This window comes from Loxodonta africana, chromosome 13 (genome assembly GCF_030014295.1).
Source record: "Loxodonta africana isolate mLoxAfr1 chromosome 13, mLoxAfr1.hap2, whole genome shotgun sequence".
Classification (NCBI taxonomy): domain Eukaryota; kingdom Metazoa; phylum Chordata; class Mammalia; order Proboscidea; family Elephantidae; genus Loxodonta; species Loxodonta africana.
Window position 1 is genome coordinate 73827064 of NC_087354.1, and position 26747 is coordinate 73853810.

General features: G+C 45.6%; 1 protein-coding gene across 3 annotated transcripts in view; it reads right to left on the reverse strand.

The window, feature by feature from the left end:
* Nucleotides 1–26747, reverse strand: part of GATB (glutamyl-tRNA amidotransferase subunit B) — an 88954-nt gene that overhangs the window by 12926 nt on the left and 49281 nt on the right. For 2 of the 3 annotated variants that reach the window (XM_003417518.4, XM_023557133.2), the window contains exons 6-10: nt 23325–23438; nt 20913–20997; nt 20020–20064; nt 17965–18154; nt 5489–5622 (exon numbers count right to left, since the gene is read on the reverse strand). In XM_003417518.4, the coding sequence (XP_003417566.2) occupies nt 5489–5622; nt 17965–18154; nt 20020–20064; nt 20913–20997; nt 23325–23438 (568 nt within the window). The remainder of the gene's footprint in view (nt 1–5488; nt 5623–17964; nt 18155–20019; nt 20065–20912; nt 20998–23324; nt 23439–26747) is intronic. The other variant, XM_010597203.3, reaches the window with a different exon arrangement.

The window sequence follows — 26747 nt, forward strand, 5'->3', positions numbered from 1 at the left end:
TCACTCAAACGCCTGTTTCCACCTTAACACACCTTCGCAGATGCCCACAGATCTTCCCTGCCTTGAAAACGCCTCCAACTGATCTTGCCCTTAGTCACTTGTTTCTGCCCAGTTTGTTACCTCGTTTCTTACTAAGATCTAGCATGAGGGGCTATGTCGCTATGAGTTAGAATCGACTCAACAGCAATGGGCTTGGTATTTTTGTAATTTTATCTACCTTTTTTTTTTGGTTATGTTCCTGGGTGGTGCAAATGGTAACACACTTGGCTGCTAACTGAAAGGTTGGAGCTTTGAGTCCACCCCCAAAGGTACCTCAGAAGAAAGGCCTGGTGATCTACTGCTGGAAAATCAGTCATTGCAAATCCTATGGAACCCAGTTCTACTCTGACACATACGGCGTCACCGTGAGTTGGAACTGACTCAACGGCAACTGGTTTTTTTATCTGCCTTCTATAAGCACATGCCACTTCATTCAGTTCTACCCTATCCCTCAACAGAAGCCATTTAAAAAAAAAAAACACCTCCTCCCACTTGTTGCTTTTCCCCATCCTTCTTCACCTTGACTTCTGGGCTGCATGAAGCCCTCGGTGAAAATCCCTCCTCTGTGAGCCTCCAGATGTTCTTCCTGCTGTGGAAACTGGCCCCCAGGGCTCTTCTCCTTGGCTCTCTGCCTTTACCTGGTAAGGTGGAAAGCACCTTTTCCCAAGGCTGCCCCTTGGCCTCTTCAGGTCCCAGTCCTTGCTACCCACTTAATTCAACTACTGTCCTAGAGGTCCCACTCTCACCTAGGCAACGTGTTCTAAACTAGTGGTTGACAACCTTTTCCTGTAAAAAGCCAGAGAGTAAATACCTTAGCCACAGACGGCCTCTGACACATCTTTGTTCTGCTTTTTTAGGGTAGCAGCCGTTCTTAGATCACAGGCTATACAAAGACAGGCTACAGGCCCATGCACATAGTTTGCTGACCCCTGTTCTAAACTAAAGTTATCTCCCCACATACCAGCTCTGCTGCCATTCCACCCCACACATCTGCTGTCTCAACTGGTGGCACCATGCTTCTCGTCACCTGGGTACAAATCATCACACTGTCTTCGCTTTCTTTGTTGCCAACTCCACATAAATCTAGGCCATCACCAAATCCCAGCAATCCTTCCTTCACAATGTTAATGATGCCACCCCTTCCTCTGCAGTCCCAAGGCCACCATTTCTGACACCGCCGTTCCTGGATGCTGCCCACACATCACGCTTCTGGGCTCACCTTTCTGTTACCACCACGTCCCTTACGACCTGGGATTCCGGTGTACTCAACTGGACGGCTGTACTTGCCTAATAGTACCACAAAATGCTTGGCTAATGAATCTGCAATTTCCACTTTCTTAACTAAACCAACCTGTTTATTAATAGTAATTTAAAATGAGTTATTAAAAAAAAAAAAACTTTCAAAGCATTGCACTTAAAACAATTAAAAAGCCAATTTCAACAAGAGCTTTTCTGGTCAGATCCTTTAAACACCAGTCTCCTAAGGGGCCCTTAAAGATGGATGCTAATTTGTAAAACCAGCTCTTGCCAATTTCGTCTCTAGAGTGTTCCCTGCCTGGGTGTCGTCGTGAGACTGTTGCTACCTGTCATGGATTGAATTGTGTCCCCCCAAAATATGTGTCAACTGAGTTAGGCCATGATTCCCAGTATTGTGTGGTTGTCCTCCATTTTATGATTGTAGTTTCATGTTAAAGAGGATTAGGGTGGGATCGTAACACCCTTACTAAGGTCACATCCCTGATCCAATGTAAAAGGAGTTTCCTTGGGGGTGTGGACTGTACCACTTTTTATCTTACATAAAAGATATAAGAAAGCGAAGTGAGCAGAGAAGCGGGGGACCTCATATCACCAAGAAAGCTGTGCTGGGAGCAGAGCCTGTCCTTTGGACCCAGGGTCCCTGTGTGGAGAAGCTCCTAGGCTGGGGAAAGATTGATGAGAAAGCCTTCCCCTGGAGCTGATGCCCTGAATTTGGACTTGTAGCCTATGAGACTATGAGAACGTAAATTTCTCTTTGTTAAAGCCATCCACTTGTATTTCTGTTACAGTGGCACTAGATGACCCAGACGCTACCTTTGCAGCTACTGATCTTCTCAGCTTTGGAAACATGAGCTCTGGCGGCTGAGGCTGGTCACTAATTAACGTTTGCTCCCAGGTTAGGCTGTTACACCCCGTCTGCCTGAAAGCTCTCTGAACTGTGTAGAAGCAGAACTGCTACAGCTTGGTTCTGGCACCTCAGCTCTTGTTCTCTTTTTTGCTCTTTGTTCAATTTACATCAATTTTCAAACAGGGCTGTTGCTTAGCCTCCTTTTTGCCTGATTTTGGAACGACCCTGTATACTTTTATTTACAATTGGATGCCCTTTTGGTTCTTAAAACTCCAGTGCTTAGGAGCTGTTTGGGCAAATACTAGGGGCACCAAGTTCATCTGACCGGCTAATTTATCAACCTCAGCTCCTTCAGAAGCTACCAGACTAAGTGGTGGAGAGGCAAACCCTCAGCTTCAAAGACCAACATATAAACAAACTCATCTGAAGGTCGGCAGATGTGGAGTCCAGCCTAGCAGCTGTGCAACCTGAGGGAAGTCACCTGGCCTTGTGTGTGTGTGTGGGGGGGGGGGGGGGCGTTTCCTCATCTGCTAAATGAAAGGGTTGAACCAGAAGACATCTAAGGTCTCTTCTAAGTCTAAAATTCACAACTCTATGACCAGCAACACAGAAAACCATACATTTAAAAATAAGGGATTTATAGTCCATCTATATGCTCAAATACCTCATCTTCTTGAAGCCTTCCAGGCCTTCTGGCTACTATTGCTCTGTATACTTCTAAAACAGGAAGCACCCCACTCTGCCTTGAGTTATGACATCGATGCACAAGTCTAATCCTCCCCAGGAGGCTGGCAGCGTAAGGGCCGGGACTGGGTCCTGCCCCTCTCTGCATGCGCACTGCAGACAGAGGTGTTCTATACCTACTTACTGGACTCACTGCTGAATCCCTGACTTTCCAGATCCTTCACGTTCTGGCTAGGCTCCATTTATACACCCAACCTTGCTTCTCTGCCATTTTCCACCCTCTGCTCCTACCAGCTATGCTCCTCCCATTCCAAAAACACATCAGGCCCTGGCTCACTTCTGCTCCCCACTGGTGCCTCCTAGTGCTCTCCCTCCCAAGGTGGAGTGAGGTAGGGTTATATCTCCTCCCTCAGCTCCTCCAGATGGCTCCAGCCTAGCAATCCCTTCCCTGAATGGCCACAGTATTTTCAATGTCAATAGTGGAGCTTCTGAATGGCAAGGTCAAACCTGGAAGGACGTGAGTGAAAGTCCAGAAGGCAACAAATGCCATCATTGTTCAGGAGGAGGCCAGTCACCTTAGGCTGAGGGGGGCCATTGTTTTGATACTTAATATAACAACATGGCAAAGAGGAGAGGGTTAACACCGAGGGCACACTATGTGCCAGGCACTGCGCATTTTCCTCTTAAAATCTAAGGCAGGTGCTGTCATTTTCGAGTGAGGAAACCGAGGTGCACAGAGGTGAGCTTATCCAAGGTCACCACCTGTAAGTAGCCAAGTAGAAAGTGAACTGACCCCACACAACCACATGGGAGGAAGAAGCCGAAAATGAAGTTGGCGTTGTATAGAGTAACTTCTTTTAACAAACACGTTTTTTGGAATCATGTATCAATACATGTCCGTCTTCTCTGTTCCACATCTCCATGGCCAGGGTGCTCCTGAGATGGTGGCACACCTGCCACACTGAGCTCCACCTCCCACTGGGCCCTTGACAGTGGCCCACAATCCATCTGTGGGTCCCTAGGGAACTCTCCCTGCCCCACTCCCCACATCTAAACTGCTGCTCATTCTTCCCTTCTTGAAATTTGCTTTTTCTATGGCTTTTGAGATACCACCCTGCTGGCATCCTCCTACTTCTCTGCCATTTCTTCTCACCTTCCTTCTTCTCTACTCATCTCAGTTACAGGCTAGGGTGTCTCAGGCTCCTTCCTCGTCCACCTTTCATGCTGACAGTGCTCATCCACCTGACAACTTCAGCGACACCTCTCTGCTGCGAACTCCAGCTACCACTTACACCGGACTATGGACTTGCATTCCCGAGATGTCATGCTCAGGCTCCCCTCAGATATTCACACGAGCTGTTCTTTCACCCCTTCAGCTCTGACTAGCACTGTCATCCTTCACTCAGGCCATCGCTTAGCCATTACTTTCTCCCTCTTCTTAGAGCTCCCCCTCACTGCTGTGTAATCGTTAGCTTCCTGATTGCCAGCTGTTTGGGGGCAGGGTCTGTGTCTGCCTTGTTGACTGGTTTCCTCCAGTGCTTAGCACGGGGCTTTGCACACAGCAGAGGCTGAATAAACATGTACTGAGTGGGCAAATGAGAACTCTCAAATTCATGCCTCCCAGAGAGTTCTAGAAAGCCGCAGATCCAGATCCGTGTATCTGACGCCTGCTGGCCATCACCACCAGAGGGACATCGGCCCACAGGCAGCCCAAACTCAGCATGCCTGAAACGGGCCACCCTCCCTCCACCCCTTTCTTTTAAACACTCCTCTTCCTATACCTCTATTTCACCCCACTGCCTGCACAAGACATCTGGGAGTCCTGACCCTGTGCGACGCCTGCCCTCCACCCGGTTCACTTCTCTTCAGTCCTGCCATCCTCACCCAGGGCCAGGCCGTACCACTTCTCATCGGTACTTCTGCAAGAAGGTCCCAAGTGGTCTCCCTGCATCTAGGCTGTTTTTCCACCCCATTCCTTACACTGAAACAGGAGTTAGCCTGGGGTCTATGGCTTTCAAGAGCTGGTGACAAAGCCCTACAAAGCCCTACCGGAACCCTTGTCATCTCTCCAGCTTTCTCATCAACTTTCCTGTCTGCTGGCTTTGCTACCATGGAGTTTTTGCATTTTCTGGGCCTACCACACCTGCTTGTCTCTGAGTGTCTCACTATTGCTCCCTGTGTCAGGGTGCCCTGCCTCCCACCACTTGCCAACTCCCACTGGGTCTTCAGCTTGGCAAGCTCCAGCATCCCCTCTGAAGGAAGCCTGGTTGGCTCCCTCAGTGTCAGTTCAGGTCCCTCTGTGGTCATTCAGGGCATCCTGTGCACAGCTCTAGCGTAACACAGTCACCTGAGGGGACTGCCAGTGTTCTCACCAGTCTATATCCCCTACAGGTGTGAAAACTCCTTGTCTTATCTTCAAGCCCCCAGGCCCTAGCACAGCACAGACGGCAGAGTGTACAATCAGAGGGTGGAATAAGTGGGTGCATTTCAAACAGGAAGGAAGGCACCTTTAGGATTTGGAATTCACAGGAGATATTTGTCTTCTTGTCAGGCTATCCTGCGGGGAAATGGGGAGAGAAAACACTGGGCCTGCCCTACTTTGACTGCTTCTGGACACAGAGTTCATCATAAAGGACAAAAGAAATCCCAGCCCTCACTCACCTCTCACTGACAGCCAGGCTCTGTTGCTTTAAATAACCCAGAAAAATGTTGAGGACCCAACTAGTCACCACTTTGGGTTCTGCCCTAGTTTCTTTTATCACATTTTGGAAGAACTCCAGCAGGCCAGCTTCATTCTGAAAAAAAAGGAAAAGAAAATTAAAGAAAGCCTCCAAAAAATATGAAAGCTCAGCATTCTGAAGGCAAATCTGAGACTGTCACCCTCTGTCTCCTCTGAGACATCTACTCCTTCTTTGCCAAACACTGAGATGTCACCAGAAAATTTTCATCCCTTTCAGTAACTGCAAGTGTTCTACTTTTCTGACTTCTGTGACCAGGCATTTACATAGCATTTTCTCAAAGGAATGGATATATTTCAGAGAGCCCTGACTTTGGGTACAAGGACGGTGACATCCACCTTCCTTCAAAGTCGCCTGCCCTTTCTGGGTCAGCCTCGTCTTACAACCTTTATCCTTGAGGCGCAAACTCGGCCCACAACGTTCTGCCTCAGTCTATGCCCATTCTTTCCCCAGCCCTGTCTCCTGCTGGAAGTCCTTGTCACTGCCAGAAGACGACGAGAAAAGCAGCAAATCAAGGAGGAACGAACAAAATATTCGACCTCTGAAAAATCTAAAGTAGATCGTAACCGTATCCACCTTCACATCATCCCAAGAGGTGGGTGGGATGGTGGTGGTGTCCACTTTCAAGATGAGGAAGAAGATGGCCACAGGTGACCCTGGAGGGACCACCCCACCTCCCACATGTTCCGAGCCGGGCTAGGCACGGCTGAAGCTGCCTCTCATCTGGCTGGCTCTGTGATCAGCTGAGTTGCTGCTCAGCAAGGAGACTTGTTTGCTGCAGACCTGACTCCTTCTCCCCCTCTGGACTGTAAGGTTCGTGGGTTGGGCCATGCTGTTCCGCTTCACTCTATAACCAGAGCCAAACGCAGTGCTGCTGTGGTAGCTGCTTGGTAAACCTCGGGGGACAGAATTGACCTCTCCCATCACCGTGTGTGTTGTTTTCAATCACATATGAGCTCTCATTCTTTACCATACCACGTGCGCAGTTAAATATCAGAATTATAACAATTACACGTGAGTATCCCGAGGAACACATCAACATATGTGCTGTGCCTCACTGCCAGCTCAGATCAACTTGACAGAACCCAAGAAGTTTGGCTAAGTCTACCCCTAGTTTCTCAGTAAGAAAAATAACAACGTGTTCTACTCACTTACACAAGGGAAGGCGGAAATTTCCACATGCAGAAGGAACACATTTTAAGTGGCAGATTTTCCCTACCTGCTGAAATTCTAATCAAACCATGCTGCCCTTTAAATATTCCTTTTAAGTTCACACTGCAGCAAAGGTTTCCATCTCTGCCTCTTTCAAGGAACCTTCATTAACCGAAAGAACTTTCTGGAAAAATAAGACCCTGGGAAGCAGCAAGACATACTGACGGAAGTGCTCTGAAAGTTTAGCTATTGGAACTGCTGTAATATATACATAGGCACACATTTGCTAAGGTAGGAATTTCATTTTTAAAAAATCTACATGTAACAGAAATATTCTCTAGTGACAAGCCTACTCAATAATCCCATCATCTCTTGACTCTCTTTTCAAGTCAATGCTATTATTCTGCTCAAGCTAAACCAGGGCAAAAGGCCACCTGCACAGCCAAAACTTGACTATAAATAAGGCAAATCCAGGCAACATGAAGAGGCAGCTCTGTTAACTTATATCGAAAAGTGTTGAAACATCCCCAAGGGTACACAAACCACTGCGGAAGGAGAAAACCAGCATCCAGCCCAGATCAGAAGGGCAGAGCTCCTTTGTTCTAACCCAGACAGGCTGGCCCACTGATGAAAGGAGCTGTCAGGAGAACTCTTTGCTTTGCCAAGGAAAGGTTTTCTAAATCCACCTAGAAATATTGAACTTGAACTTGCAGGCTTGGCTGAGTTGCTGGGATGTGATGAATCTCTCTTCCTCTCCCCTTGGGTGGTTTTTTTATTGGATGGGTAACATGGCAAGTCAGATTTCTGTTTGTCTTTTCATGTCAGCGCTGTGATGAAGCCTCTCCGAGCTAGAACTGTACTGCACCAGGGGATACATGGTTTCCGTCCACAATTTAAAGCAGACATGAAAATCTGCGCTTTTGATGGGCCGAGCGACAGACAGCGGGGCTCACCAAGGCCTATCAGCTGCTGCCCAGAGGGTGATGGATCAATAAAAGTTGTGCATGGGCTGCCTGCTTGGGCTTTTGAGGAAAAAAAACGCTGCATCCTAGGTAAGGTCTTCTTGGTTTTTCTATGAGATTGGCAAATGGTAATGAGCTTGGCATGGATCTCAGGAGTCTCTGGAGAACGTGGCAGTGTCAGCCATCTGGTTTTCTCTAGAAAACAGTAGGCCAGTAACTCCCTGACATGAAAATCGTATGAAGAGCAATGCGGAGAGGCCACTACATGAGGGAGCCTTTAACGTCCTTCTCAAAGGCAACGAGCAAGCGATCACTACAGCACTAATCTATGCTAAACGAGGCAGAACTGCAGCTTCCATCCACGTGAGCTGGCTGCGTGGCTGAGTGCGCCTCGAACTGTTGTAGCTAATGCAGCAGAGACAAGAGGCCCTGTCTTTTGTAGAATACCAGACTGTCTCCACAGCTCTGTGACTGGGGAGCATCTTTTACACATTTTAATCAAATTTCCCAAAGCATTCAGTTACAGCCAGAGCCAAATGCCAGGTCAGCCCCTTAGAAGCTAACAGACGCCCTCAATCGCTAATGGTTCTGTGGGTTCATCGCTGCTGGGGCGAAGCAAGGCGGGGGCGGGGGGGGGTGCCTCACCTTCCCTGTCTGCTCTGGGGAGGAACCTCCATTCACCCTTGCATCGGGCCCTGGAAGCGATTTGCTCCAGAGCCATCTTTTGCCTTCTACTTGCAGAGATAATAAAACGCCAGCAAGCTATCCAGTTGGAAGAGGATGAAGGCTGATTTCTCAACTGCAGTTCTTATCCGGTCTAAGTCACACAGCCTGGGAGCCTGATGAGGGGTCCCTTGATGCCATCAATGTGGGTGGACTATATTTAAAAGTAGAATGAAACTCTAGACAGACAGCTGCCCAGTGGCCGACTTACAGAAGAAACAGCAGCCCTGAAAACACAAGTTGGGGAACAGCTGGTTATGTGGCAGGGAGTGACCTGGTGGCTTGAGGGATCCCAGATTAGCAATGTTAGGCTAGTTAAAGGGTGCTCAGCAGTCTTTCCTGAATACCTGAGAAACAAAGACCAGCAGTGAGCCCTGTGGGCAGTGGCACGTAGCTGCTGCTAATGACAGTCACCACAGCACCATCCTAAGTAGTAGGCCCTGTTCTTCATGCTCTCTAGATTAACTCATCCATAGCCAGCAACCCTACCAGGTAGGAACTATTACAACTCTCTCCACAGATGAGGACACAGAGGCACTGAGAAGATAAGTAACTTGCTTGAAGTCACACAGCAGGAAGCGGTAGTGCTAGGATTCGCAACCTCGGTGGTCTGTGCTCTTGACCTCTGTGTTACTCTGCCTCTGGTGAAGGTCCCTGCCCTCCTGGAGACTGTGGTTGAGCACTTCCCCTGTGCCAAGCACAATGGGAAGAAACTAGCTCATCAAAAGGACACACTGCCCCACTACTTCTGTGGTTTCATTTGAAAGCTAACAGTTGTTCAAACGTTAATATATTTCAAAGGTTGTAAAAGCCCCCAGCAATTAGCTTACAAATTAGAAAAAGGAAATGGCAGGCTCACTTTCAGCCTTGGCCAATGTATACCTAGATCACATGGTACACTCAGCTGTGGCATGACACATACCTTTCCCAGATCTGAGAGGAAGCAGGCCTGATCTGCCATGTCTGCACCACAGGCACAGGGTGCTCCCAGCCCACGGGAGGGTGGCCAGAGCACCCCTGTGCCTCTGTTCTGTATACCCTGCTCCCACCCCATGCCCTCCCTTCAGAGAATTTCCCATAAGCACGCCCAAACCAAGAGACCGCATAATTCTGAAGTATCTTCAGACATTAAAAAACAAACCCATTATCTCTCACAGAGTTTTGGTATTAAACATCCTGTATTTTATTGCACTGTACTCTAATATGGGTAACTCAGGCAGTGTGTTTGGACCTAATCAGGTGGGCCATGCCTGTGGAGAGAACAGCTTATTCTAGAGGAAATCCCAGACATCTGCAGATGAACCCCAATGGGTTCAAATGGCCAGGCTCCACCTGTCATGGCGTGTCACTGTGCAGGGGTACAAGCTGGGGCTGCACCCTGTGTGTCACAGGGTGGATAACACGGCCAGTCAGATATTAGCCACAGAGCATTTCAGCATCTTTGTAAAAGGGTCTAGCATCTGCATGTGGGGGTCGGGGGACTCTGCTGTTCCTTCATTATTCCTGTGAATTTGACCATTCTCACAAAAGGACAAAACCAAAACCAAACCCAACAACTTTGTAAAAAACAGCTCCGAAAGTAACAGCAAGTGCCAGTGCTGGGAGTGGAAATGAAAAGTAAGGGGTTGGTGACACTGACCTTCTGGGCCAGAAGGCAGATGTTGTGGTGGACAAGGCTGGAACGGTCAGTGGGGCAGCGGCTTGGATCTAGGATGTGAACGGGCTGTCCCGGTGCTGTGTATGGAAACAAGTGACAGCTGAAAGACTCTTCCAGCCAGTGCTCCAGTGAGTGGAAATCACTCAGAGAGAGGGTGCTCTTCAGTAGGGAGAGGAAAGGCAGTCAATGTGTGGTGTGAGGTGGTCATAGGAGTCACGTGGCTCTCCACTTGAGTACATGAGGAGAAAGTCTGTACCCCAATCTTCCTGGCCACTTTCAAGAACATAGGGATCTGCATAAGCTCTGAAAATGACCCAGGAAACATCTAGGGACTCACAACTAGAGGGCCCTAGTCCTATTTCTGTCCCCAAGGCTTCCACCTGTGGGTCATGCTCCCAGCAAAGTCAGGAAAAACACATATCTGAGTTCAATGGGGGGTACCAATTCCATTCATGGAGTTTTCTCACCTACAGTTGGCTTAGGCTGACGTGAAGATGAGTTTACATTTTCTGAGACACATTAACTCTAGGGGAGGTGTTGAGGGAAACCAGTTTGGGTATAGGAATGCCCCTTGGATAACCAAAATTCAGGTAATAACAGTTGATAGCAGACAGGCCTAGTTAGGAGGCCGTTATTTGCAGGAGTGAGACCTAAGAAGTGTGCTGTCAAGAAATCAATTCTGATCATAATCACATTTCAATATGCCTGAAACCACCACTGTCAATCAAATAGTCACAGCACAGGGAACCCCTGTTGCTCAACAGGAACTTTCTGGCTAGAGCTGAAAAGCAGCAACGAGGCTTAAAGGTGGTATAGGTTTGCTCATCTCTCCCAAAGACCTGACTTAAACCTGAATAATGCATTCTAATTGTCCCACCAAGAAGTCCTTCCACAAACAGGACACCAGGCTTCAGGGTGGGCTGGGGATACCCGCCCTGGGAGCCCCACATGGCTAGGCACCCAGGACATCACACCTGACGTACAGGTCCCTGAGGGGTCTTTGAACCAGGATCCTCACCTCTGAAAGCTGCAAGGTACTTGCATCTGAAAGAAACAAATTGTTGGTTTTGCAGGGGAAGACGTGGAAGATGTATCTTTTTATTTAACTTTGGCACAGCAAAATGGTGGTTATATTTTTCAGTGCACAGAATAACTATAAAAGCACCCTTAAGCTGGCAAGCACTGGGTGCAATTTTGTAAAATGAAGAATAAAATCAATTTTGGAAATTGCATGGGGCTGAAATATGGTGAGCGATGATGCTGACCAAATGGATTTTCCTTAAACAGCAGTGAGAATGTGAGTGCTCTGAACCTCAGTAAGTCTGGGCAGTCTTAAGGCAGTCAATACGGTTTCAGGTGCTTTTTAAAACCATTTGGCTTCAAAGTAAGACTATATATTGGATATACAGATACTTAGCATGGGAAATTATTTCATAGGCAATTCATCCGGAGAGTAAACCAGGCCCTTTCGAGCTTACTAGAGACTCAAAGGAAAACTCAGAAAAACAACTCACTTAACAACCAACTATAGTCATGATATCTTTTCTGTTTCTTTCTCCCTCGGAGGCATCTTAACCTTCTCCATGATGTCAGAAACAATGGATTATGATTGTAAGTGGGAAAGAACCAGCCAGAGAAAAATGAAGTTGTTCAAATAAGGCTAAACATCTTGAGGTTGAATACGAAGACAGGCAGACCCGGTGACTGACTGTGGGTTCACAATCGCATTTTCCTGCAGTCTACCCAGGGCCATGCTGGATGTTCCTTCGAATCTGCCTGGTGTGGCTCTCCATGAACGTTGTCAGCGTGCTGTTCATGCCAACGCTCTTCTCCCCGGCAGCATATTCTTGGGAATCACTCAGCTGTACTCAGATTTGGTTACACTTAATGAAGATTCTGCTGCATCTAGCATCTTTGGGGTACGTGGATCGCTGCCGCCTCTTTCTGCGAGGTTAACGGGCCTGGCTACCCTTTCAGCATCGTCCCAGCTGCTGAGCATCACAGGTAAGACGTGGAACCCAGAGTCTGCCGTGTGTTCTCTTTTCGGCCATCACCCTGAGGGACTGCTCAGGAGAGTGAAAAGCACCACGGAAAAGATGAAGCTCTAGGGCACATTTACATTTGAAAACAGCACGCAGGCACTGACCCCAATATCTTTTTTTCCCAGTTGTCACTGAGTCAACTCTAACTCATGGTGACCCTGTGCGTGTCAGAGTAGAACTGTGCTTCACAGGGTTTTCGATGGTTGATTTTTCGGAAGTAGAGTGCCAGGTCTTTCTTCTGAGGTTCCACTGGGTGGGCCTCAACTTTAAGTTAGCCCCTAGCACGTTAACCATGTGCACTACCCGGGGCCTCCTGCTGAGTACGAGAGGCCCTCAAGAAACACTGAATCGGGGGTGCTAACCCATTCCTCCCCTAAAATCTTGTGTTAAATGGGGTTTAAATCTTTCTGCCTACAGACTTCATAAAGCTCCAGTCACCCTGTACGCTCATGTCCATTCCTTATCGAGGGCCGGCACTGTGCCTGGCACCAAGCCGGCTGAATGACATGAGGTACCAGGCAAACTCATTCTACAAAACCCACAAACCCTGACCTATGGGGAGGCTCTTCTCAATGACTGCCAGAAGGAGCCACGGACCTTCAGCAGAAAATTTAAGAAAGTAAAATAAACAAAATGGCAGAGGAGAAATTAAATCAATTTTTTTCTCTCTTAGTTTTTCCTCTTGGAAAATGGAGATAATTTCTAATTTCTTTGGAGTTGGCTGATTTTCACTAAATTTAATAGAGGGTACTTTTTTATTTACAGGGCAGCCTGGTATCTTAAAAACGAATAGGGTGGTCCAGTTTTTAAATGACCCCATGTTCTGTGATTGTACTTCACGAAGCATTAGTGGGACTGCATAAATTACTAACATTAACAATAACAGGTAAAAAGCTCTATTTTCTCTACTAATGAAACAAAAGTGACCCAAAGCAGCCATTAACTCAAAACAGTGCTGATATTTGGCTTTGTGGCAGATTATATACGCAAGGAGCAAGTAGTGCTTAGAAATTAAGAGCCTGAGTGGGCCCCAAGGAGCCCTGGGTGACAGAGGGGTTAAAGTGCTCAGCTGCTAACTGAAAGGTCGGTGGTTTGAACTGCTCTGAGGGAGAAAGATGTGGCAGTCTGCTTCCATAAAGATTACAGCCTTGGAAGCCCTACTGGGGAGTTCTACTCTGTCCTACAGGGTCGCTATGAGTCAGAATTGACTCAATGGCAATGGTTTTTGATTTTGGGTGGTCCCTGGGCTCAGCCTAGTCTGCCCCTGGCTCCATGAGGTGAGGCTTGGGAAAGTTACCTAACATCTTAAACTGCACTACAGAAGTTTCCAAAATTGTAAAATGGGGAGAACAACAATATTCACCTTACAGAGTAGTTGTAAGGATAACTTAGAAGTGGTACCTTGTAAACGGCAGAATGTGAGCAGCATTTTTTTATGTGTTGTTAGGTAAATGGCTGACATTAGTTTGCACTCTTCGGTCTGGTAAGGTACAGGTACAGAGTTTAGGAAGAGATGCCCCACAGAAATCAGCCTGGCATTATTATTTTTTTCTGTTTTAATTATTTTTTTTGTTGCTGTTGTTGAGAATATACACAGCAGAACGAACACCAATTCAAAAATTTCCACAGGTACAACTCAGCGACATTGATTACATTCTTCAAGTTGTACAACCACACTCTCTGCTTTTCCAGACTCTTCCTCCCTCATTAACATAAACTCACTGACCCCTAAGTTGCCTATCTAATCTTTCAAGCTGCCGTTGTCAATTTGATCCCATACAGATGATCTTAAAAGAGCACAATGCTCAAGGCAGGCATTTTTTACTAATTAAGCTAAACTATTGTTAGCTCCTTGGAAACTCTATGGGGCAGTTCTTCTTTGTCCTATAGGGTCGCTATGAGTCGGAACCGACTCGGCGGCACTGGGTTTGGTTTTTGTTTGGTTTTATTGTTTGGTTTAAAGAAGGCTTTAGGGGATATTTTTGAGTTTAAGGTTTAAAGATTATTTAAAGGCAATAGTTTCAGGGGTTCATCCAGCCTCCATGGCTCCATAAAGTCTGGATTCCATGAAAATTTGAAATTCTGCTCCACAGTTTTCCCCTTTGATCAGGATTCTCCTGTAGGATCTCTGATCAAAATGGTCAGTAACGGTAGGCTGGGCACCAGCAGCCTGGGGCTGTTTTGCCCAGAAAAATCCACATGCATACACTCCTAACCTTCCTAATAATTAGCAGATGCTCTCGGATATACTGACTCCGAGACGGACTTAAGCTATCAGCATCTCTCATTTTTCAGAGCCCTAATACCCAGGCCTCAGTGTCTACATTTCTATGCTTTAATCCTTACAAATGAGGTCAGAAAGCGAGGCTATTTGGCAAAAGCTAGACAAGCAAGGTTAGTTAAATAGGTTGAGGTTGCAGGGAGGGCAAGATATTTCTTCTGTGGCCAGAGGAATAAACAGTAACACGCGTCTTCTGCTGGGAGGGGATTATCACGAGAGTTTAAGGGAGAAAACCAGAATGTGATTTGATTTAATGTCCTAATTAAACCAGTTCGGGAAACATGAGTCAGGGAGATGAAGCGACTTGTATAAAAGTCACAGAACGTGGCCCAGTGAAACGGTACTCCAGGTCTTCTCCCTCAGAGCTCAAGGACACATGTGTCACCATGATTCACTGTCAAGTCAGTGGGTGGGGCATACACCTGACCTTTAGAAACATGGTCGGTTTTAGCAGGAATGTGACTTCTCCCAGGACTTCACTGCGTGCTGTCACAGTCTCTGATTCACTCACTCATCCATCCGTCCATTACTGAGAGCCTACTATGCGCCAGCCATTGTGGTATATGCTGAGGTAAAATATTGGAGTTCTGTAAACATCATGGATCGTCTTAACAATGTATAATTCAGTGCTTACTGCACAATAAAATGACAAGCTAAATTAAAGACTAGAATTAAATTTTGCAGTTTATATTATTTGTGGGTAAGGCATGTATGGGGGTGGGTACGTGCTTAATTTAATAAGCAGTCCAGAAGCATGGAGCAGGGAGCCAGAGCTCTGTATAATACCTCCACCACTGCTATTTATTTAATGAATACTCTTGGGCACTCTTTAAGCTGAAGGATGGTTCATTAGATTTGTGCAGCTGCCCTTCTCAGCAATCTGTTGTGTTTCTGATGAAGGCAGGAAAAAACATGAACAGATCATTTTTGGGTATTTTATGAGTAACTCAGCTTCCAGTGATTACCAAGTCATAAGGAGCCCAGGCTGCCTAATTTCAGGAAAACAACTTGTCTGACTCCTTCTCCTCCCATTCCTGTCTCGTTCAATACTCACTCGTCTTGAAAATTTCAGGTATTAGCTTTTTTTTTTTGTAAACCAAATCACGTAATGCATTATATGCAAGCTATAAAAATAAGCGTATTTTTAAAATATCGAAAAAAACTAAGTCCCTTCAAAACTTGCTCTTAAATCACCTCCTTCTTGAAGCTTTCTCTATTCACTTCAGTTTAATCACCACCCTTCTGGGCTCCCACTGTACTTCATACTTCTGTTTACTGTGACCTGCCCTACAGGCTCGTTAGCTGTAGTGTACTTTTAGGATATAAACTCTTCGAAGACCAAGAAAAGATCTTTTTTTTCCAATCTTGTCCCTGTCTCAGTACCACCTATTAGAAAATGCTAATAAAAGTATTAAATGAATAGATCAAAGGTAGGTTTCCCGCCCACCACTCGTCTGTCAGCCTGTCATACTGTCGTGGCTTGTGTGTTGCTGTGAGGCTGGAAGTTATGCCATCAGTATTTCAAATACCAGCAGGGTCACCCATGGTGGACAGGTTGCAGCAGAGCTTCCAAACTAAAACAGACTAAGAAGAAAGGCCTGGCAATCTACTTACAAAAATTAGCCAATGAAAGCCTTATGGATCACGACTGCCCAATACAGTGCTGGAAGACGAACTCCACAGGATGCAAGGCACTCAAAATACCCAGGGGCTGTAACTGTGGACAAGAGCACACCAATAACTGTGAAGATGGCACATGACCACATACAGCATTTCCTTCTGTTGTATGTGGTGTTGTTATTTTTACAAAAATAACGTGCACCTTCTATGTTTGCCAGCTGTGCCCTCCCTCTGCCGCAAGGTATTTTCATAAGCACACTATATAAAATTAGCACGCTTATCAAAATACCTGGGGCGGGGGGGACATGGCTGGCAAACAAACGTAGAAGAGATGTGTTATTTGCATAAAAATACAGTATACACATAAATATACATATAAATATAATTCTAATATCCTTTACAGTTATGGCAGTTAGCTGCCATTGAATTGGCCCAGAATTTTGGTGACCCCAAGCACAACGCTATGAAACACTGCCTGGACCTCCGCCATACCCAGGATCAGTTGGGGATTGGACCGTTGTGACCCACAGGGTTTTCACTGGCTAATTTTTTTGAAAGTAGATTGCCAGGCCTTACTTCCTAGTCCGGCTTACTTTGGAAGCTCTGCTGAAACCTGTTCAGCATCTCAGCCACACGCAAACCTCCACTGATACACGGGTGGTGGCTGCACCTGAAGTGCACTGGCTGAATCGAACCCAGGTCTCCAGCATCAAAGGCGAGAATTCCACCACTGAACTACCACCGTCCCCCTTACATTATTATTAGTCATTTAACAACTCTTTCAATATCCAAGTATTTTCTCCTTTGAATTTTTTGCTGACGCCAACTGTTTTAATTAGTGGAAGCATGCTGATTCATGGAGTGTGTCTGAACTTTCGGCAGGTAGTGTATTTTTTCTTGCCCCCTCCCCCAATCCTCCACTCAGAATACAGTGGTAGAGCTGTGTGCCCCTAATGCTCCCCCAGAGTCCAGAGGTACATAACTGCACAGACAATTTCCAAAATCCAAACTTTACCTAAAAAAAAAATTGATTCACCATCACCTCATACAATACTCTGTAGAAACAATAATTTGCAGCACACGCCTGTTTCTTCGGTTTTGGGCAGTCACAAAGGCCCCGCCTGTGGCAGAACCCATTATCAGTGGGAAAGCAGCTTCCCAATAAGCTACAGAGGCTGAAAAAGTAAGTGGTCGCTACTACATGTACCACAGATAATGAAAGAGCTAGAACGTAAGAACTCAGGGTTTCCACACGTTCTGCTGCTCCAAAAGAAGGGAGGGGTAGACGGCTCAGCAAACTCTCCACTTCCTTGCTATCAGGTAAGTGGAAGGCAACTGTGACAACACACTGGGCTCCCTGATGCCGCCTCACTTCAACGCTGCCGTGACAAAGAAACGACAAGGAAGATCCCTGAGCAGACTCGGTGGTGTCAGATTCTCTAATAGCCCCTCTCCATGCGCACTCAAGCCTCAAAGGACGGTTACTTTTAAGTCTGAGCTTCTCGCGTTTCGTGTGGAATAAATGCTTTCCTCCATACTTGGTAAAACCGGCTGGCTTTTGAGAACCTAACATTCCTGCCAGACCCTGTCAGGGTTCAGTGCTGTGAGACATGCAGAAACTCTACGCATTGATTTTCTTCTGTCCTGTGGGCACCTGGGAAAATACTCATCCATGCAAGAAGGCTACGAGGCGGCTATGGGCAGCTGTTCACTGATACATGGGAGAAATGACTAACACGGGGTCTTTTTTCATCCTCTGGCTTTATAAGGAGCATCTGCCATAAAGGGTGGTGAGCAAAGGTGAGTACAGCTCATTCTCCTGGGAAGCATCTGCAGTACGACCAGAGAGACCTGCACGCTCCACGCAGAGCCCACAGCAGCCGCCTACAGGTTAAGGGGTCTCTGTAGAGTGCAAACCAAAGTGCTGAGCTGGCTTATTTAGCATCTGATCAGTAGACCTACCAATAAGGTGAAGCTATGTTCCGGCAGCATCCCATACTGTTCAATGAGCTTCTCTCGGGTCACACTGGGCAGCTCGGGGAGCCTCTCCCGAATGTAGTCGATATTGATCACTTGCCGTGAGTCGGCCCCAGCAGGCAGGGAGGCGGCGTCATAGAGCACCAGGGGAGGCAGGTTAGGCTCCGGCATGAACCTAGGCAGAGAGAGGTGACCGGGGCCTGAGTGCTTGGTTTAGGGAGAAAAACAGGGCCCGTCATTAATACGGATGTTTCTGTGTTTAGATACCATTTTACCCGCAAATATTTCTCAGGTCCTACAGTATCAGTTCTCTTGTTTCCCAGCAACTAGTGCTGACCCAGTGTAACCTGCAGGTGAAAACAACCAAACCCGCCTCTCTGTGTGTTTAAGAAAAGTGCAGTAAGCACAGCCCAGAGCTGAAGCCACACTGTGATTTATAACGGTGGATTGTTGTTGTTGCCAGTTGCTGCCGAGTCAAATCCTACTCATGGCAACCCCATGTGTGAGGAGCAGGACTGCTCCACAGGGTTTTCTAGGCTATGACTTTTCAGAAGCAAATTGCCAGGCCTGCCTTCTGAGGTGCCTCTTGGTGGGTTTGAACCACCAACCTTTTGGCTAGTAGTCAAGCACTTAACTATCTGTGCCACCCAGGGACTCCCAATCATGGATAAAGCATATATTTATAAATAAAAAGGCTGGAACAAATAGGACTCAATGAGAATATTGTTATTAGAAAGATGATTTTTTTCCCATACCTGATTTTCTTAATTTTATAGCAGTATCTCTTCTATTTGTGTAATAAACGAAAAGTCAAAGAAAAAACCCAAACTTTCTTTTATGAGAGGTGAAGAAATGAATACATTTTGCCTAAATAAAATGTGGGAGCTGTATTAGTGTATATAACCTTATTCCGAAACAAAGGTGTCCCTCCCTCTCTTCTACTCCAGCACGAATGGTTTCTCTCTGTCCATACTTGTCAAAGGACTTATGAAAGGCAGGGTAATGCAGAACAAATGGTAACTCTAATGTAACATATTACAAAAAGAAGCAACCCGCCACCTCTGTGCCAACTTTATGCTATGAATCAGTCTGACTTTGAAGTCAGGAGGAACTCAAAGGGTGGCTTCCTGAAGTCCACCATCTACTAACCTGAGGGAGCGACCTGAAGCCACGGGCTAAGTTAAAATCACGGTTCCATGCCCAGCAAGACAGGAACCTAAACAGAGCAGGGGGCAATACTGAAGAACAGAGACAGTTCTTGGGAAGAACAGACTGAACCTCGAAGATCACAGTAAAATAATCTCAGCTTTGACAGAATCTATGACAGGAGGAGTCCCTGAGGTGAAGTTCACACTAAGGGTCTACAAGCTTCTTCTTTCGATATAATGATACTACGTTTGTTCCACAATTACAGCAATAGCTGCACTTAGATCTTCCCACACTTTGCAATGGAAAGGTGGGCTAACTTCCACAATTCTTTGCTTAAGAGTTCAATCTTTGCGATCTGCTGAACTCGATGGGGAAAAAACAACAGGTTCAATTTATCTTAAACCTATTTTTATTGTTCATTTGTGGGTCTCATATTAAGTCCACCTTCTTTAATTTATCAGCTAAATGGCATTACTTGGGGTTTTCAGGGAAAGGCCATATATATCTTTTTTTTTTTCATTTCTTCCCAAGGAAACTTAGTATATTACTGAATTTGCTACCGAATTTAAGAATTAGAAAGCCTAGGCTCCAACCTCAGCTGCCATCCTCTTAGCTCTGTTATAGTAACTCTGCCATGGACGTGAGTGAACAAGTCTGTTCCAACAACTGAATCCAATCAAACCAGGCACCTCGTGGCTACCATTTCAAGAAGATATCACTTCTCTTAGTATAAACATAAAATAGGAAGTCTAGATTTTCCATCATACAACAACAGCAACAAAAAGTGGTTCCTAAAAACTATCCACAATCCGTGTATCAATCTTTAACTGGATGTGAAACATGCCTCTAGCCCCAGATATGCAATGGTATTTTGAAAAGAAAAGCTACCACCTGTAGTCCTGTTTTCCTTCTTTGTCTCTCATTGGCACAGTGCACCTGCAATAGCAACACGAGAAAACATTGAGTGAACAGCGTACAGGCATTCATGGGCTTGCGTGCAGAGGGGGTTTCCCCGACCCAAAGGGGTACAGGCAAATCCAAGCTCTTCAGCCTTATATGAGGGACACTTACATGAATAACTTTTAACAAATAAAGAAAAATGTTTAATAAAATAAAAAAAGAGAAATTGCTGCAATGTTTCCAGCTTGCAACCAGCTTAAACTCTAGGCCTTCAAGATTTTTCTGTCTCCTGCTAAAAGTATAAAATCCTCAAAATTCAGAGTCAGAAAGTTAGTGTCAATGTTACCGAGAGAAAAAAAGCAATCTCTATAACCAGGTCTTAACTCTCTTCTACCTCTGGCTTAAGCTGGTAGAAGTCTGATAGATGATTTAAGGTAAGAGAAATTCATGCAGCAAAGCAGCAAAGTTTGGAAGCAAGGGAGGGGTCAGGATCTGAGACTAAGCACTTACGTTTAACATCACTGTAGGGTACTCCGGAGCCCTAGTGGCGCAGTGGTTAAGAGCTCAGCTGCTAACCAAAAGGTGGGCAGTTTGAATCCACCAGCTGTTCCCTGGAAACCCTATGGGACAGTTCTACTTTGTCCCACAGGGTCACTGTGAGTCAGAACTGACTTGATGGCCATGGATTTGGGTGGATAGACACTTTATGATCCTAAAGCGTGCTGTATTTTTCTAATGTTACTAATGCGGACACAGAGACGCAGAGAAGCTGAGTACCTTCTCCAGGGTTCCAGGCTGGTCTGTGGCTGAGCTCAGCTCAGCCTGGGACCCAGGCCTCTCCTGCCCCACCTAGCTATAGTCAAGATGCTTTTCTCCAAACTCACCCCAGTGTGGAATCAAACGAGCGGGTTTCATTCAGAATTTCACCTCCGTTCTCAAGTTCGTTGATTTGCCTCTGAATTTCATAGTCTAAGAAAAGCACAGTAATTTAGTACCATATTTTGAAATTTTGATTATACCTTTCATCTACTCAAGCAATACTTAGATAACTTTTTTTTAATCTTTAAGTCAATAAAATAATCAAGAAGATGTTTATGATAGTTCTTCCCATATGTGTCATGTCTTCTTCTCCCATCATCACAGAACAAAGGTGCTAGAAAGGCCCAAAGGAATTCTACCAGTTCCACTTCCTCATTTTTTTGCGAAAACTCAGGTTCAGAGAGATCAAGCGATGGAGTACAGATGATACCATTTGGCAGAACAAGGGCTGGGACAATATCTCGTTCTAGCGGCTCCAGATCTAGGCCTGCTGCCTCTCGAGGGTCCCTACCTGGGGTCCATGCAAGGGCTTCAGGAGGTTCTGCGACCTCCTGAAATTATACACAGAATGTCGGTATGAGTCTGTATTATATTTTTGGAGAGAGGGCCCCAAATTTTCAAAGGGATCTGTGACCCAAAATGATTAAGAACGACTGTCATATTCTCTCTGCCATCAAACAGTGCGGGCTGTGGTGATCAAAACCTAACCACAATCGCTAAACTGCTTTATGAAAACAGCATTAGCCTGTCCCTCAACTCCTCAACCTGCCATGTAACACCTCCTCTTGCTCAAATCCAAACCTTTTGATCTGAGCTGCTCAGAAGTAGCAATGCCAATGTGTGTCAGTTTTCACTGCCCATTCCCCCCAACCAATGCTGTCTCTGTGGTTGGCATGAGGCGCTTCCTGAAAGGTCTGCTCTAGGGAGAAAAACACAGTGGGAAAATTATAGGCTTGGAGAGTTAGGCTCGTAATAGTAAAGGTTTGACTCTTCCAGTCTAAGTCAAACCAGAGGTCCACCAAGTCCAGAATTCTGTCTTAGATTGTTGCTCCGAAGGTAGTTCACAGGACAACAGAAGGTTAAGGACAGCCAAAACATGCCGGGGTCTCCTTCACAACTCATATGGATAAATCTATCTAAAATCTTATCGTTGTTTGTGTTTAGGTTACCATTTCTACCTCTTAGAATAATGAGTCCCAGAACACACACTATCTCCAAGGTAGAACTTTCTTCCACTTGTTCCAAGCTTCTTCTTCACAAAGTTAGGCTGTAAAGATTTGCCCTGGCCCAAACCTTCCATGACTTTAGAAACATGGATCCTGTTCCCTTGTAGATACAGAAGAACCACCCTCTTTAGCCTGTCCTCATATGGGAATGTTCCCCCGCCATAAGTCACCCTGTTGACCATTTGAATGCTATTTTCCTGAAAATGTGTAGGTGCAGACTGTCTTCACTGAGGCTAGAGGTTTTATACAAGACTAATCTTTTCTGTATTGTTGCTAATACTCTTCGTGACAAGGCCCAGGACTCTACTCAAGAGTTTGGAAGATAGCAACACATTCAGTGTCTTGTTTCCTGTGCACGCTTGAAGAGGTGCTCTTTAAGCCCCATCCTTCCCTAGATTCTCTCTTCCTCTCTAGGTATCTTTGGTTTTATAAAACATTTTAGTCCCCTGAGATGTCCTCTTTCAGATTCAGTCATCAACTTCCACGGAGCTGCCCCAGATGTTTACACTGTTCAACCATTCTGTATTAATTATTCTATGTTCGCCATCACCAAAATACCCACAGCATGTGATCCAGTAAGATCAACACTTGATAATACAAGCACATACAGTCTATATATAGAAATAACAGAAAGCAGAAAAAAAACCTATTGACCAGTTAGCTCAAAATATGGCCAGTCTATGACGAACAGACATGACTTTGTAAACTTCAGGCTGGTCAGGAGGGATGTGATCAGAGGAAAACCACAGCCACCATATTTTGCAGATCCTCCCACAAACAGATGGAGTCTATCTTCTCTCCTCTTAAAACATCTTTGAATTCAAATTGCTTCAATTCAATCTACTGTGAAAAGAATTTGTTGGAAGTGACACTGTGCGAGTTCTAGAGCTTAGGCCTCGAGAGGCCTTGAGGCTTCGACCTTCATCCTCTTCCACCACCAAGTAAGAAAGGCCAGACTAGACAAGTGAACAAAGGAAGGGCACGTGGATAAAGGGGCCTAGCAGCCAGCTAGCACCAAGGCTCCAGTGAGTGAAGCCGTGTGAGACCCTTAGTTTCAGCTGAGCTGCCAGCTGACTACAGCCACCTGAGGGAGCCCAGGCGAGGGACAAGACCAGCAGAACCACCCAACACACAAAACTGTGGAGACTAAAATGGTTATTATTTTAAGCCACTAAGTTTTGGGGTGGTTTGTTACACAGCAATAGATAACAGATACAAAGAGGAACATCAGGCGTAACAGCTGACATTCACCTATTGCTTTGGCCAAGAACCTGGCACTGTTGAGATTCTTCACTTCAGTTCGAACACCGAAAGGCTCCCCAGGGTGATGCACAGATACATTGGCGTCCACTCTCAACTGGCCCTCTGAAAGGAGAAAAATCTCTTTAAGGAGGAAATCTCTTCAGAAGTTCTTTGAGGCCACATGGTCGTTTTAAGCAGGGAGACTGTCGAGGCAAGCAATATCTGACTCTACCTGCTGTTCAGTTACAGCAACCTAACTTTAGAGAAGGCATGGTTGGTCCTGAAGTGCTTCTGTCCACTTAAGTTATGGTACTCAGACAGATGGGGTACGTGTGTACATGTATGTGTGCACTTGCGCACGTGCCAAAGACAGGAGAAATTTTGGATATACCAGCTGAGGAGTCTAATTTCTTTTGTGCTAAATAAGAAAAACAACCTTGTTAAAATGGAGATTTACTCTGTAATTTTATTCTGAAGTTTTTTCCAAAGTGTCAGGGCTGGGTTGGGGGGGAACAGTCAGAGATGACTATGTGATCAGCAAAATGTGATTCTAGGGGGTTTATAATACTTGCGAATTTACAGCTCAAGAGCAAGGGCCAGAAGCCTAGGCTTTTCCCCTCCTCCGTCCTCCAGGTACGGTAATAATCTCTCACTCTCTTTTTAATAATATTTTCTTGTGTTTTAGGTGAAAGTTTACACAGCAAATTAAGTTGCCTTCTAACAATTTTTATACAAATTGTTCTGTGGCATTGGTTATAATTTTCACAATGTGTCAGCGTTCTCATTATTTTCATTCTGTTTGTCCTGTTTCCATTGATCTAGCTTCCCCTCCCCTCCCTGATGTCTCATCTTGGTTTCTGGGTAAATGTTGACCGTTTGGTCTCATGTAGTTAATTGTTTAAGGGAGCACATTACTCACGGGTGATATTGTTTACTTTATAAGCCAATCTATTGTTTAGCTGAAAGGTGATCTGCAGAAATAGCTTCAATTCCAAGTTCAAAGGGTATCTTAGGGCGATAGTCTTGGGGGTTCCTCTAGTCTCTATTGGACCAGTAGGTCTGGTCTTTTTTAGGAATTTGAGTTTTGGTCTACATTTTTGTAGTAATCTCCTCCTTCCACAAACATTATTCTGGATCCTTCCAATTGTTGTAAGGATTTGATACAGCCAAAGGACAATGGTATTATGAAGTGGAGATTGTGTGTGGACTCAGAGGGGCCGTCCCCATTCTGAGAAGACCGTCTCTGACTCTAAAACCCTGCAGATTAGGATCCTCTAAAGAAGCAGGTGATGTGTGGCAAGAACTAAGAGACTAGTGAGGAAGGGGAGGAGGTAAAAATCCCAAGGCAAGTAGAGAGACAGAGAGGAGAAATAATCATATTCCATACCTTCCAAAGGAAAGCTCAAATTCTCTATTAACCAATTTCATTTATAATATCTAAAACAGAACAGAATGAGAAGACAAAATGCTGGTTTTTATTTTCCTGGTTAGGTTTTTAAATTAAAAAGGTAATCTGCCAAACATGAGTGCTCTGATGGGCTGAAGAAAGAAATTCGTTTTCTAAGATCCCACAGCAAAAGTATACAAAAAAATAAAGTATAAATAAATTCCATGCCAAGAAAGGGAGAGCCGTGAAACTGGTTTTCTGTCATTCCCCCAGTGCCAGGCTGTGGGGCTCGCCCTTCCCCAGGCTGGAGCCAGCTGGCCAGCCGCTGCATGCCCCTGTCTGTCCTCGCTCCCTCAGAACACAGGAGAGCTTGCCCACTGCACAGCTCTAACTGCAACCATCTGACAGCCAGGGAGGTGCCCTTCGGCTCAAAAACTACTCACACTGTACCTCTAGCTCTGACTTCTCTATGTTTTCACAAAATCATATAACTCCTTATTTTTAACCACATTTGGACAACCTGTGCTTATCTCGATCTCAAGAAGTCCCAGCCATTCTGACACTATCAGCGGAAGTCACCTTCAGTGTTTCCATTTTCCTTGTCCTTTATATCCAAACAGACAACTAAATCCTATCAAATCTTCCTTTCAAATATCCCTCATATCTGTGACTCTCTCTCTATTTCCACGGCTACCACTCCCACCTGAGGTCTTGGAACTCCAGTATCCTGACTTGTAACACAGCAATCTCTCCTTGCCCAGACACCCACAACGTGGCTACTCCTTCGTCCTGCTACAGAACGGTTTTCATCATTCCAGTTGCTTACTCAAGAGGATACAGCTCCCACTGGATCATCTCATCTCCTCTGCTTGCTCTTCAAGACTCCTTCCTCATCTGGTCCCAGTTGACGTGACGTACGTGTTTCTACTACTCACTCTGTAAGGAAGCTCGCTCCCATCAGGAGGGCTTTTTTCATCCAACTCCCTTCTACCCTGTTGGCTCCTGCACACTCTCATCAGTGTTACCACTCTTCCTTCCTTCAATCTCTGCTCATCTTTCAAGGTCCTGCTTACGTCTTACCACCTCTTCCTACAAGAAGCCCTCATCAGTGAGGCAGCTTCCCCTGGTGGCTCCTCCCAACTACGAGGATATACACAATCTATACCAGAAAATTTAGTGCATGATGACAGCCTATCTGGCATTAATCTTACCTTTAAAACCAGAATAGAAGGCTCCTGAGATTTTAAATGCTCATCCCTCTTGCCTTCTTCTCAAGGGCTTCACTCTTTCCATTATCTCCTCTCTCCCACATTAGCCACTCGTCTGTCTTTCTCAGCATGCCCTCTGATACATACGCATATAATGGTATTTCTCATTAAAAAAAACAAAAATCTAAAAACCTACTTCTTTGAGCACAATTCTTCCTCAGGCCATCATTCAGCTACTATTTCCTGTTTTCCTTTTCAGCAAATACTCTCAACCGAGTTTTGTTCGTTTGTGGCACATATTGTCCCTATTTTCTCACTTCCCATTTACTCTTAAACCCACTTCAGTCTGGCTTTTGTCCTCTATGAAAATACCCTCGTCAAAGTCACCAACAGCCTCCTGCTGCCAAATCCAATGGACACACTTTGTTGTCATCTCACCTGACACCTCAGCAGCATGTGACATACCAGCCAATCCTTCCTTCTTGAAATATTTTCCTCTCTCAGTTCCTGTGACCTTTACTCTCTTGAGTTTCCTCCAACCTCCCTAGACACTCTACCTCCATTTCATTTGCCAATCCCTTTTTTCCTATCCAAAGTCAGGACCCTCTTCTTTACTAACGTGCTGTCTGTAGGGGCGCAACGCTTTAAATAACACCTATGTACTGACAGAAGTCCCCAGGCACTGTAAGGGGTTAACGCACTTGGCTGCTAACCGAAAGGTCAGACATTCAAGTCCAATTAGAGATAGCTCGCAAGAGAGACCTGGAGATCCACTTCCGAAAAATCAGCTATTGAAAACCCTACTCTGACGCACATGGGGTCTCTACGAGTCAGGGT